The sequence below is a fragment of the Amia ocellicauda genome, chromosome 12, assembly GCF_036373705.1.
Source record: "Amia ocellicauda isolate fAmiCal2 chromosome 12, fAmiCal2.hap1, whole genome shotgun sequence".
NCBI lineage: Eukaryota > Metazoa > Chordata > Actinopteri > Amiiformes > Amiidae > Amia > Amia ocellicauda.
In genome coordinates this window covers 10,506,720-10,520,997 of record NC_089861.1, presented here as the reverse complement: position 1 = coordinate 10,520,997, position 14,278 = coordinate 10,506,720, and the positions used below count along the sequence as shown (strand labels likewise).

Here is a 14,278-nt window from a genome sequence, read left to right as displayed (position 1 = left end):
TGGCCAAAACAGCCAAACAGCTTAATGTTGGCTATTTAATTGGCTGAACATTGTCCTGTATTTAAGCATCATACACTTTCCATTCTAGGGCATCTCTATAGATCTTCTGAAGAGCATTAAAGTACCTATTGAGAATGAAAAATACTGATTTAAGGTTCTTTTGAAAATAAATATATACTCCATGACCATGTTTCCAATATCTTGGGATGTTAAAAATAAAAAGCTAGAGTCTAGTTAAGACCGACGCCTGTGGGGCAGTACTGGGGCCTAACTCTGAGAACAAGCCCTAACATACAGTTACACATGTGCACCATTACAGGCATAACATTAGAAGTATTTAAAAAATCAACTCAATTACAGATAATAAAAATGATGTGGGAGAGCTGTGTTTTAAGAAGGTGTTGAAATTAGACTGACAAGAAGCAATCTAGCAATCTTATTTTGCCAAACTACAAGAGTCAAAACTGCAAAACTGTGCCGTTTTAGTTGAGCAAAACTACAAGAAAAAAAAAAAGTAAATGTATTTGCAAGCATCGCTCTGAATGTTGGATTTACTACATTCGTCACAGTCCCCTTACGCGTCCGGGAGACGCTTTTTGTTCCCCCACGTCTTAAACAAGAGTGAAAGGGACCCAATTAAATGTATTCTGTGAACAAACGCAAATGCAAGCCATTGAACAAAAGCACGGGCACCAGCCACAGAGCCCAGGCTTCGGCGTAAAGCCCAGTGACGTCAAAGCCCAACATAACTGACACGTCGACAGACCAATCAATCGCCGGCGTCCTCGGTGGGCGGGGCGTTCCCGTCCTGATCTCACCTGTCATTGCGGCGCTCTCTTGATGGACGGGGCCGGCGGCCAATCAGCGCGCCAGACGGGCAGGATGGAGGTTCGGGTTCTGGAGTGTTAGTTGTTGCAGTGGCAGTGGCTGCTTTTTATTATTTATTTTTTTGTACTCGCAGGCGGACAGGAGTGGGCTGTTTGCAGCAGCTGCTGCTGTTTACACAACGGATTCGGGTTTTTTTTTGTTGGTGGATAGCGTCCTGTTTTTTTAATTGGAACTGGGTGAGTTTGAAATGCGTTTGTGTGTCGAGGCGAGCAGCTTGCCATCGCGAAGGGGTTAGAAAAGCATGGAGGCATGGGGTCGGGCAGCGTTACACACAGCGGAGCATACCTGCCACAGCTTGCGGGAGGGGAGCTGAACAGTGTAACAGTTATAGAAAGGGGGTTTAAAGCTCGGCTGGCTGCTTCTGCTTTTCACCTTTGCGTTCAGATGTGTTTTGTCTGTGGATTTGAGCACTTTGGATGAGGAGCTGTGAGTGTCTGCTAGCTGGGAGCCACGCATGTGGGAGAGGGGTGTTTGTTTTAGCTCGGCGAAGGCCACATGACTGCTTTGCTGTAATGCATTTAGCTGGCAAATCCAACGAATCCCCACGTTACACGTTGTCTTGTTTGGGGGGCGAATGTGCAGTTGTAACACGACCAAAAACCGTGTGCTGCTGATTAAAGAAAATTAAGCAAAAAAAAAAATTACGAGTCAATACGACCCGATTACCGTATTATCTGTAGTAGCGTGACCTCGTTATGCGAATAGTGTCACGTTAGGCATGCACTCCTGCTCTTTGTTTTTATAAGGTTGCAACCACGTCCAACTGTGGCGTTTGGAGTTAAACCAAATGCCTGTGCAATTGAAATATTTCCCTCCTTCACCCCTATCACAAAAAAAACCCCACACATCTAAGAAATGCACGCACAACGTGCAGCCGCCGCGTTGCCAGTCCGAGCAGGCCCGTCTCGGCTGCCCCGTAAGCGTGTGCGGTGATGGCAGCGGCGCAGAAACAAAGTGTCCGCTTGGTCCCGACTTTAAAAGCGGGCTGTGGTGGTTAAAACACGCACAACCTAGTTTGTGTCGATATACGAGTGGAGGTTTGAAAACACGTCTTGGCTCAAACTATGAAGTGTTTTGGTCAAAAGCAAGTACGTGTCTTTTTTTTTTTTTGGATGCATTTTGCAAGGGGGATATGCAACCACCGCTGAAATGCATCTCTTCTCCCGCAGCTTGTGACAGTTTATTTTTATCCGGCCACCTTTTAAAGTGTACAACGTGGAAAAGGCCGCTTTGAATAGAAGTTACATCGTGCACGTTTAGTTCCCCAGCTCCCCCCTCCCCCGAGCAATGATCCACTAATGTTGAACCCGAAGAAAAAGCACGACGTTTGTGCAGAAATGTGCATTTTTCCTCCTTCATCTGCTGCGATCTTTGTCCGACACACGGGCCACAGCGCGCCCGACACACGTGGGGGTGGGGAAAACTGTGATAATCAGCCTGGCTAATTAATATCATGATCCTAATTTCTCTCCATGAATGGCGTCCAGGGGATAGCATTCGTCACCAGAAAAGGGGGAGTGAAGACAAAAAAAAAAAACGACAGATAAACCCAGCCCGGACAGTTGGCCTGTATACGCGAGGTTTCCATCTTGCATTGAGACGCAGAGGCTGGAGATATGAAAACACACACACGTACGTCACTCTTACTATGTTTTACTATTGTTTGCCCGTCGCTAAATGTGTCTTAAACTTGGGGGGGGGGGGTTTCTCTCGGCACATTTTTGTCTCTTGAGTCTTGTACTGATATGTCTAACTGGTTTTGCATTGTTTTTGGCAGACTCCTGCTCCCCCGAAAACAGCGGTGCACTTACGCGTAGGCCCCCTCCCCCCTTGTGGGTGCTTTTCTTTTCTTGTTCAGTTTTGCTTGGGGTAAGGTAGATTGAGCCTGGGTTTCATTTAGCACCAGTTGAGATTATAGTCTTAATCACCCCATGCATTGCTGCTGGGCGCTTACGGCGCTTTATTTGTGTTTTATTTGTGACTCGGCCGCAGCGAGCAGGCAGACCGGATATCCGGATTAGAGCTGCTCGCTGCTCCACGCTGGTTTTTTTGTGATGCGTTTGGAGGCTAATCTGCACATTTCTGCTTTGCATGATTTAGTTGCGAGTGGGTGGGTTTTTAACGGGTTTATTTCCTTGTTTACTGGTAAAGCGCCTGGCTTTGACCTTGCACGATGCCCGTGTCGTGTATTTTGCGGAGAGCTACTGGCGCTTACCCTAAGGCGCCTTGGTTTATGATTTATATATATATGGAAAGCTATGTCGGAGGACTTGCTTTAAAAGGCAGTATTGAATGCACATTACCTATGTGGCTGTGACTTGGAAACAGTGAGCCAGCGGTTGAAGTTGTCAAGTTTGTTTGAGAGCAGTCATGGCAGTAAGAGGAGTAACAGCCCGGTGCATTTCTTTCTTGTTTGCTTGCCTTGGTGTCAGTGTTGCATGGGTGCTTTAAATGGCAGTGGGCAGCCCTGGCCTTGGAGACCACAGGCCTGCAGGGTGTGTTGTTGGTCTGGTTGAAGGAATTGAAACCTGGTACTGGGGGATGTCCAGTTCCACCACTTGTTTACAGTTGGGATTTATTATTTATCTTTTCTTACTTTCTAGCTGTCTAATATATCATTACTGCTCAGTCTGTTTCAAGAAGTACAATTTTCTAAACGTCTGCAGCCACATCCACAGACCCGTTTCCCCTCTTTTGAAATATCTCCTTCCCTGGGATGACATCATAACTGCTATATAGAACTGAATATAATACCTTGGGTGACTAATACTTGTCTGCATCTTCTTTTCAATTTGTGCATTATGTGCCCTTTCTTAATGTATAAAGTTCTTCAAGGATACATGAAACATGTACATGCTCCTACTGTAAACTGATTTGATTTTCTGATAGATTCATGTGAATGAAAGCTACAGGTTAGTGTCTTTACAGTGATCACTTATAGATGAGGGTTTCAATAAACCCATGATTATGTTGGTGCTTCACAGGAAATCTCAGGTGAGAATTCGAATAAAATTGAAATCGGCTGAAGACAAGCATGCATATCTGTTGAGTTGAAACCGAACAAAGAAAAATCTGGCAAATATCCATTGTCACTCCAGATATCATTGTTCTTCTATAGTTATAATGCACCTCTTCAATCTCTTCTAGTTTCATACTTGACAGTCTGATTTATAAGTACGCCACTTAACTGGTTCTTGAAGGTGCACGAAGTATCAGAATTAGTGAGGTGACTTGGAAAGTTATTGAAAATGTCAGTCACTGTGCGAAAGCAGTTTTCCTCAATGTACGTCCAGTTTAGTATATTTAAATGGTTGTGAAAACCTGTTTCTGGGCACTTCAGGTATATTACATATTTCATAGGGGGCTGAAGCGTTGACTGGAAAGAGGTGTCTGTTTACCAGTGAGTGAAAAATACAGGTGGTGCCATTTATAAGTGTAGTTTATTTACTTTTTAGGAACTTTTAAATCTCGCTTTCTTTTTGAAAACTTGATTGCATTGATTGTATTTCCGTGGTATCCTGGTTTTAGTTTAAACTTCTGCCATCAACCTTTCTGATGTAGTGATTAAGACCGAATAGTATTTGATTTAACAACCACACTGTATAATATAACGTCATAACCCTTTGAATGAAAAAATGTACTACAAATGCAAATATTTAACTCAGTATTTGCACAAACCTATATAGATAGAAACAATTCAGTTCATAATACATGAGTTTGTTTCATAAGTATCTTCATGTCAGAATGCTTTATATTGAGTCATGCAACATGTAGTATGCCGAGTTACACAATCAGTTACACAAAAACTAGTATGAATAATGCAGAAAATCATACTTTGACATTCTAAGTGAGACATCAGTACTGTGAATTGAAACCAGCAATTTTTATATGGTTTCAGAGACTCTTGTATAAGGATTTGATCAAAAGCCTAAGTAACTGATTTTCAGTAGCATTTCTAATTGTAAATATGGTCCATCAACCTGCATTTGATTTGAACCTTTTCTCACCAGCTCTCCTATCTTGTCCTCTCTCGTTCGACTTGCCAGGCAGGAATTGACTGGATAAAGGGTTTCAATTGATTTAGGATGTCGGGGATAACTAGTTGGTTTATTGGTCTTTTTGGGGCAGGATTGTATTGTCTGCTGTCTGGGAGAGATCCTAAAACCTACATTGACAGCTTCCTGTGCAGTTATGCTGGATTGCATCTTCCAGGTTTACAATATATGATGCATTGTAGCTACATTTAGGGGGTGGAAATGCTCATATAGTGGAGTAGCATCGCGTGAATTAAAACATTAAAATTCAATAATGGAAATTGCATATGAATGTAATCGCCACATGTAATATCACAAATGTAATTTCTCAATGCTAGTATTTTGCATACTGCATGTTCTGTAAATTGCCTGCCAACTCTGGCTCTGTAGTGTAACTCTGCCATCAGTCGATAGAAAGCAAGGTAGTGATCATTTTCTCCAAACTTCAAATTTCTCCATCAACACTGTTAAAAGGAGTGAGTAGGTTGAAGCTCACAGGCAGAGGGCCCATCAATAACACCTTGACAGCTACAGTATGGCATCCCTCAATTGCCGTATCCAAGAAAGAGGGAAGGAATTAATTCTGTATCAAGACAACATGGGTCGCCCTTTCTTGTACCCTTGCCAGAGTTTTGTACTATGTAGCACAGTGCTGTGAGTTTGGGGCACATCTTGTATGGGACTGCTCTCCTTCAAAAGCATGCAACTCATCAAATGGCCACGCAATGGGAGGCCCAAATTTAAGGATTTCTCATTTTATCCAGCTTGTATCAGCTTGTGTCTCGGCCCCAAGATTCCTTCGTTTGCATTTATAGCGAATTTGAGTGTTTGAATCGGAGGACATGTCAGTAGGTACGTTTAAGTGTGGGTTTCTGTAACAATTCTTACATAAGACTTAAAAATTATACAGAAAAGAAACTAAGCCTAAGTAATACACACGTAATGACTACCCTCAATGTCTGGTGTGATAAAAGCATCTGTGGTTTCAGATAAACAGAACTTTCCCCAGCCATATTACGGACTTGAAATTATAGCTGGCAATGATCGTATGTTGCCGAAATAGACTGTAATCTGTACTTTCTAAGAACAAAAAGATGTGGCACTCCTACGTGTCCAGGTGTGATGGACCACAGCTCTTTACAGCAGCTGGAATGTGTCGAGTTTGGAAGTGGGGCATGAATGTGTAGTGTTTTGTGGAGCTAGACCATTTGAGATCTGCAGGTATTTGGTGTACATTTGTGCAGTTAAAGTTGGGTAACCTTTCTTTTTTCCTACATCCCTTATAAGTCTCCCACTCCTTTTATATAATCTTCTCCGCTTTCCCGTCTCATGTTTGCTATGTTACATTCTGTGAAGTTAAGCCTTTTGATTAAAAGGGTGATTGTGGTCGTGTTATTTCCTTTTGTATTAATTTTTCAATGTGACTTTCCTGTTTGTAAGTTGAAGCCATCTCAAGCTATTCTATTTGAAGTTTTCTTTTTTGCCACATCTTGTTTGTGACTGTATTAATACAGGTTATTTCCCAGAAATATTTTTTAACATGTTAAAGGCTTAAAACTGCACTAAAACTCAAGTTGCATAACACTATAGTGTGCTACCAGTTATTGTGTTGTGATGTTCACACCCAGTACACTACAATTTCTGTCCTTGCAGTGTTGTGCTGTTGATCCTGGTTTGTGTTACCCTGGCATTTGTGCCCTGGCTTCCTGAGCCTGACAAGATGGTTACAGTACTCTCCTCGTGAAGGATGCCACGGGATCAGAATGGATTTAGCTAATCGCATGAATGCCCAAACACCTGGCACCTTTTCCTCATCATTGTAAACCGTCCTACCTGGGAAAGCCAGGTCGATGCAGACCTTGTCAGTGCTCATCTCTGTAGCTCAGTGCTGTAACATTAGCCAGTGTTTGCAGTTTGTATTGAGATGAATTTTTCAGTGCAGTTCAATCACCCTGCAGTGCTTTTAAACTACAACATGGGTCAGACACCGGCCTGCTTCTGCAGTGAAGGGCACCTTTGTGTGCCTGTGTATTGAAAAATAAAAAAACTGCCAACCCTCTCTACCCCTAGCCTGGCTTATTTCCTATAAAGGTAGACATCTTATGTTGGCAGTGATTTTCTTTTTTAAATATTTGTATAGCCCAGCCATACAATAAGTCCAGTAAATTACCATGAGCATTTGGATTGATTTCAGATGTGTAGGGTAAGTTAACCATCTTGAACCGTAATTGTTTTTATTTTTTACAAGCACATTATAAACTTAATGCATATTTTAAACTTACACTGGTCAAGATTGGTTGTCACTCTGTTTTACCAATTTTCTCGTGCACCGCTTACATTCAGCTTTTTTAGAGGCTTCTGTGTTTTTGGCAAAACAAAATCATAAATGGCAGTTTTAGAGACCCTTTTAAGTTTCCATTTATATTCCACAACACTTTGCTGTAAAGATGGCGGATCGAGGGGCTTTTTAGGACTGGTTTGAACTTTGTTACATCTAACAACTTTTAAGTAATGGGCATTATACAGATCAAATGTTTTAATTTAGATTAACATTGTCAGTTTGTTAACAAGAGAAACCTTAGAACGTTTGGAAAAACCTCTGAGGTTTTGCATTCCAAATGAACCTTCTAACGCAGCCCTACCAAAACCCTCGTCAAGTGTTTTGTTTAGCATTACCCCTCCACCACCCACGCTCATTTTGTGATCTTGGCATTAGTTGGTGTAACCGCATTCATTATGTATGTGGTCTGTTATGGTGATGTGGTATCAATGCCCTCTACTTTCCACAGCATATAAACCCCCATGCCCCGGTGCTGGCTGATTGACAGCAGCCACTACATTAGGTTGCCCTCCAGGGTGAGGACTGCAGTCTTATCCCTTCTGCTGATGCTATTTCACACATGCTGCCGCTTTGGCTGTGAGCCTGCTGGGGAGCTGCTGGAGCAGGAGGGGAGCAGATCTGAGTAGGGATTTATTGATTTTTGCTGGCAGGTGCCACAGTGTTGGAATAACTTGCCTCAAAGCTGAGGAACACGTTGTTGGTTTAAAACCACAAAATGTAAATGTAAGCAAAGATGCAGAACGTGTGTTTTGTTCTTTGGGTATAGAATACAACATGTGAAATGCAACTTCACAGAAGTGTGTTGTAGAAAACATTGCCCTGTTGCGCACGTGCCCAAGAATAGCTTTTAAGTGTTGCTTTGTGTCAGCATTAATAAACACTCTGTAGATATGGCTATGAGTCATATGCCACACGTGGGTTTGCAATGTGTGTGCTAATGCACGACTGACATTTAACTTTGCTGTTTTTTGGTTCTTCCAAAAGATAATTAGTGACCCAATGAAGCCCACCAAAATCTAAGTTTTAAATGTTCTCTTATTGTGAATTTCTTCTCAATAAAGTGGGTATTAAATCAAAAATATACCACAAGTGTTTAGCTGAGATTAATGTTTTGTGTAACTTATTTAATTGCAAAAGTGAAAAGTCCAGAGTGGGCTTATAAGGGTACATGTATATCCTTTAAGCCCACGTGTCCCCAATAAGCCCACAAGGGTTTTAACAGGAAATTCTTCAAATTGTATTGATTAAGCACTTCTAGATTATTGAGTTCAGACCTCAAATAACCAACCTAACCAATTAAAATTGTATTTTTATGTTATCTGAGATTAATTTCCATCACATGGAATTGTTGCACTTGTAGAGGCAGTTTGCTTGGTGTGCTGGTTGTTGGGGTTGGGAACGGGGCTGTGGAAGTCTACACAGGTGCTTCAGAAAAAGGAGCATGATTTGTGGACACTTGTCTGTCCACCCGGCTCTGGCTCACAGGGAATATTCCAGTGCTCTCAAAGCCACCAATTTGTTCTCTGGCTTGAGAGCCATAGAAAGCGCATCTAGTTTTGAAGTGAATTCCTCCTTTCACATTTTGCTTTTACTGCCTCTAAGCATCTGATTAGTTAAACTCTTGTACCTTTAACAAAATATGAATGAGGCATGTGAACTACAATGGAGTTCCCCCCCGACCTGCTCTCGTTCTGTAGGTCAATAAATAATAGGAAAATAATAGTATCCGTATCGGCCGATCTTATCATATCGGAGCATCCCTACTTTTGACTTCACTAAGTCTTGTCCGGGGGGCTGGAGGATGTGGGTGAAATGGGAGCCGCAGAAACGCAACCCAACCCCATTTTCTCTGGCCTTGGTTGCCAGGGAAATATCTGTGGCATGACCGTCAAAAATGTAAACTCTTGGCAGTCCCATGTCAGATCTTTGGCAAAAACAGCTTCTCAAAATACTCTACTGTAAGAATACTAAATTATTCTTCTGTCCATCCGTGATCCACACACAATTCACAGCAAGCGTCCATCATGTTATTGCAGTCCCTATAATTTTCTCTGCCTACCCATTTTGTCCCCATAATGAAAATAAGGTAGTACAAAAACTAAAATTTGTAGATTATAATAGATAGAACATGAAATATTGTTTTATCTTAAGCAGCATCTATAATATTTTGATTTACTATGGTCATCAACAGTTTCTCCATTTTTGTTGTTCTACTGCATCTATCTGTGTGACCACAGTGTCCCACGCTCGCTCCGGAAACTCGCAAAATCTATTTTTTCAAACGCAAAATTAAAAGTGCTTTTAAATAATTCATCATATAAAGTTATTTGATTTATTAATCTCTTAATTTTACAATTCTTATCAATACTCACCAAGTTTGATCACCAAATTCAGGAAAAATGGCTTCTTGGGAGGGGCCCTCATAAAGCAAAGTTTTGGCATTACAGTCATACATAACTCCAGAATGAAAAATGTGATTGACTCCAAATATAAAGTAACATGACAGTAACTGTGTGTGTTTGTGATACAGATCATCCTTCTAATATTTCCTGTCTTTTTTTGTATTTCAAAATAAGAGCAAGTGGGCTTATTGGTACCATAGAACTTTTTACCAGCGCATTGATAGCTAGTCTTTGATTGTCACAGTCTGGGCCTCAGTCCTGTGTGCCAAGTGCTCGTGTTCCCCAAGTGCAGTGGATCTTCTGTCAGTGCAGAGAAAGTGGGGAGGCCTCTGGCGCTGTGCCTATGTACACAGGGAAGGGCGTGTGTGAGGCTGTGGTGGGGGGGCCAATGGGGAGCCGTGTAGGGGCAGGGTATCCTGTCCTGCGAGTGTATCCTGTCCTGCCAGAGAGAGGGCCCCTGCCTACCTGCCCGTCACTGCCTGCCTGTGGAGAGGAGACAGCCCAGAGCTCTTCCACAGTTCTGCCTCTCATAACTAGACGAGATTGCACCAGGAGGACCGTACAAGCACAGCAAGCTAATTCGCTGTCCTTTTATGTCCTTTCTTATCTAAACACTGCGCTGCTAAAGATAATCTCAATTTCCTTTGGGATCTATAGTGCACTAGAGTATTGTAACTCCTAGACAATTTATATACAACCTTAATTTGTTGATGACTTTTTTTTCTTTTAATATAATGCTACTATTTTTGCATAGGTGTATAGTAAAGCTGTAAATCAAATTCAAAGTTAGTGCCCGGTGACATTCTCTAGCTCAGGTTTTTAACTTCCCAGTTTTGCAGTGCTTATTTTGATAATCCTGTTGGGATTGACATGTCAGGTGTGGGAACCATTTTTTGGCATGTTAGCATAGTAGCTTCCACCAGGCTATCATCCACTTGGCAGCATGCATTCAGTGGATGAAAATCTGAGCAGGGAGGCAGCTTTGAAGTGTGCTTGCAGGTCTTCAGTGTGGTCCTGCGTGACGCACAGGAAGCCCAGCTACTTGCTGGTAAATTCTCGGAGAGGGAGGGCAAGAGAGATTCAACATCCTGTGCATCTGTGAAGGCAAGAGTTGACTTTAAAATGCCTGTACGAGATCTATAGGCTATAGATCTTGTGTGTTCACGTGATGCTCGTGTGTTGTGGGGTGGGGGTGGCTGTGGTTTGATTGTTTTGACAGAGTAACGTCTACTGCATCTGCCTTTCAGTTCTTATTTAAGAGCAGCTGTACTGTGCATAGAGTTGTCTCGTGTGCACTGCGGGTCAGTTGTTTGCCTGCCACATACCGAAAAGGGGAACTTAAGTGTTTTACAAGCCTGGGGGAGTTTCATGATGGTGTTTTTCTTTAGGTACAGAAGTTTTCTTTTTAAAAGAAAAATGCTTTTGTGCTTGCATTGTCTCCCGTCAAGCTTAAATTTGATTTTCAATATTACCAGCCCAACTGAGTTGCCATTACAGTTTTGATTGTGCTAGAGTCCGTGTATTCAGGTGCGGTGCATTCTTGTTTTGTTTTATCCAGATGGTATCTCATCAACGTCATTGGAGGGGGGGCCGTGTGTGTGTGTGTGTGTGTGTGTCAGATCTGTGCTGCAGATGCCCGATAACTGTTGCGATGTCTGTGTGAGTGACTGTCACCTCTGTCTGTCCCCTCAGAGCCGGAGGAGATGAACGGGCCAGAGGTAGCGAAGACGCCGGGGGGCGGAAATGCACCGGGGAAGGAGGAGCCGGTGTCCAATGGGCATGGAGAGAGTGATGCCAATCCCTTCGCAGAGTATATGTGGATGGAGAATGAGGAGGAATACAACCGACAGGTCGGAAAAGCCGCAGCCTGCCCCAAACTGCCCTGGGCAATATAAAAAATTACAAAAAAAGTTTCTTGAGTTTTACTTAAATCTTCAGTTTTTAAATTCTTTACAATACAAATTGTCCACCTGTTGCAAACCCTTTACCCCTATTTGCCCAAACCAGTAATGCAAACTTCTGTATTTCATCCCCGAGGAGTGAGGTTACCAATCCTCATCAGATTCCTTTGCTTGATGGCAACAGATCTCGATCATAAATCATAGCTTTGACCCTAGTGAGGGGCATCTGTTTTTCCTCTAATCAGGGTCCCTTCTGGCTTCAAGCATCAAGCATTGAAAGAGTTTTAATTACCCACTGCAGCTTAGAACCCATTGTGACCTAATAGTTCTGTCTGGAGTTCTCAAAAGGCAAGACAAAGGTGTAATGTCCTCTACATTAAATACTCAATGATGCAATGCCTTACCTGTGCCAGTGTGGAATTGCTGAATTACAATGAAACAAAACCTCTCCCCAGTGCCCAAAAAAGTGCCGTCCTATCCTAACAATATTAAATACTTAAAATTGCCTACAAAGACAAATGAAATGAACAGGGAAAAAATGACCACATGTATTTTCCTGTTTAATAGGCTAAGAGGAGGAACACTTTATTCTCCCAGCACTAATTCAGGGACTGACCGAAACTTACCCATATAAGCCCCACATACATTTTTTCAATCTTTTAGAAAATGGCAACGAGAGAATCGTCGGAGAATTTATTAGACTATTAGGAAATTCTGGTAACTGTATAGACAGCCGACATGTAATGTCCCTAAAGAATGTCACTGAAACGCATCTTGTGCTCCTGCGAGTAAAAGACTCTGCCGCAAGAGTTACTGCAGCTACATGGTTTATTCAGAGAGGTTCACTCAAAGACCATTGTTATGGGAATGTATTGATGCTGCAGCTGTTGTCAGCCTGACGGACACCTAATCCAGTGTCTCACACCACAGATTTTTTAGTTTCTATCACAGCTGCAGGTCTTCTATGTCCATCATCGATTTGTTCAGTGGCTTTCCAGGTCTTGATAAGTGGGTGTTTGTGTTTGAAGCACAAGGTATAGACAGACCTATTTTCACTGGAGGTCTAGAGAGCCAACTGTTTAAACAAGCTTTACAAAGAACAACCACCACCTTCTGGAGCAGGTTCTCTTCAGTGCTTGCTCTCTGTGTCACAGGTAGAGGAGGAGCTTTTGGAGCAGGAATTCCTGGAGCGCTGCTTCCAGGAGATGCTTGATGAGGAGGATCAGGATTGGTTCATTCCAGCGAGAGATCTCCCCTCGGGAGTGGGGCAGCTCCAGCAGCAGCTCAATGGGCTGTCCGTCAACGACAGCGCGACCGAGGACATCGTGGTGGGTATTCATAAGGAGAAAATAAGTGTACAAACGAGAGGAGGCCATTCGACTCATCGTGCTCGTTTGGTGTCCATTAATATCTAAGTGATCCAAGGATCCTATCCAGACTATTTTTAAATGTTCCCAAATTGTCAGTTTCAGCCACATCGCTGGGGAGTTTGTTCAGATTGTGACGACTGTGTGAATTCAGTTCGCTGTTCAGCCCTGCGCCCGTCGCAGCCCCCTATACAGAATTACTCCTGTGCCGGTCTGGACTCTGATGCTGCAAAGCTCAAGAGGGAGAGGCTTTCCTCAAAATTTAACATCTCTTTACTTATCCCATGTTTTTCTCTCCCTTTTGGTTTTGCAGCGTAAGAGCAGCTTAAATCCTGAAGCGAAGGAGTTTGTGCCCGGTGTGAAATACTAGGACCCGAAGAGGCCCCCCCAGAGGAGAAAAATAAAATAATGAAAATAATAAAGACTCTGGTGTCCGGTGTACCATCGGGCACACGCTGCACAAACTCGGGACTGGGAAACGAGGAAAATTTATTATATAAGCTTTTTATTTCTGTTTTTGTGTTTTCTTTTTGCGGGGGGAGGGGGGGGACAGTATTACAATACTGTAGTTATATATAAAGAATTACACAGTGTACATCAATAAGTGTTATGTTCTTTCCTTTTTTTTCTTTTCTATTTTTTTTTTTTTTTTTTTTTTTTTTTAAACTTCATGGACTGATCACGAGTTGTCCGAGAGGCAGGATGGGAGTTGGTAGTCAGTGGTCAGTAAGGATGTTTTTTTGGGAGGAGAGGTTTGTTGGGTTTTTTTTTTTTTTTTTTTTTTGGTTGGTGTCTTTGGGGGTGGGGGTAGGGAAGGGGGTGTTGATGGACGCGACGGAGATGCTTGACCTGGTCACATGAAAAACAAACGGGACACGTGAGGATTTACATGAAATCTTTTTTGATTTAATTCTAAATCCTAAGATAAAGTGGGAATTCCGTTAAACAGATCAATAAAAATGAAAGGTACCCATTTGGACCTGCTCTTGTGCTCTGCCTCCACTTGTTCTCATTTTCTTTTTCTCTTCTGTGCTGTACTCCTGTTATGTGTGCCAACCTGGTGTTTTGTGATTTCATCCACAACCGACTAGTTATTTTCTCACCCGATGAGATTGTGTCCGTTTCAGTCCTAAATTGAAGCATTTAGAAATGGTCCATGTGTTTTAATTTCACCTTCAAAAAGCAAGTTCGAACAATCTCTTGACAGGAGTGGACAGTGCCCACAGTACTGTAGTGTCCTGGTGAAATGTCAAATAACTCTTAAGATCTCCATCTCTCTCCCCCTTCCCAATTGTAGAAAGACCAAAGACCTTGGAGAGGCCTTGTTTTATTTCTTCCTTTACCG

The 14,278-nt window shown here is 42.4% G+C and overlaps 1 protein-coding gene across 2 annotated transcripts; it reads left to right on the top strand.

Annotated features, from left to right (window-relative positions):
• The first annotated feature begins 876 nt into the window (after positions 1-876).
• Positions 877-13,923, top strand: paip2b (poly(A) binding protein interacting protein 2B). Of its 2 annotated transcripts, XM_066718322.1 has the most exons (5): positions 877-1,064; positions 2,376-2,520; positions 11,358-11,515; positions 12,721-12,894; positions 13,247-13,923. In XM_066718322.1, exons 2-5 carry the CDS (start codon positions 2,505-2,507, stop codon positions 13,301-13,303), a joined length of 405 nt encoding a protein of 134 aa, XP_066574419.1. In that variant the 5' UTR covers positions 877-1,064; positions 2,376-2,504; the 3' UTR covers positions 13,304-13,923. The 2 variants fall into 2 exon arrangements, with proteins under 2 accessions (XP_066574419.1, XP_066574420.1); XM_066718323.1 differs by lacking the exon at positions 2,376-2,520 and having other exon boundaries at positions 878-1,064.
• Positions 13,924-14,278: the final 355 nt, after the last annotated feature.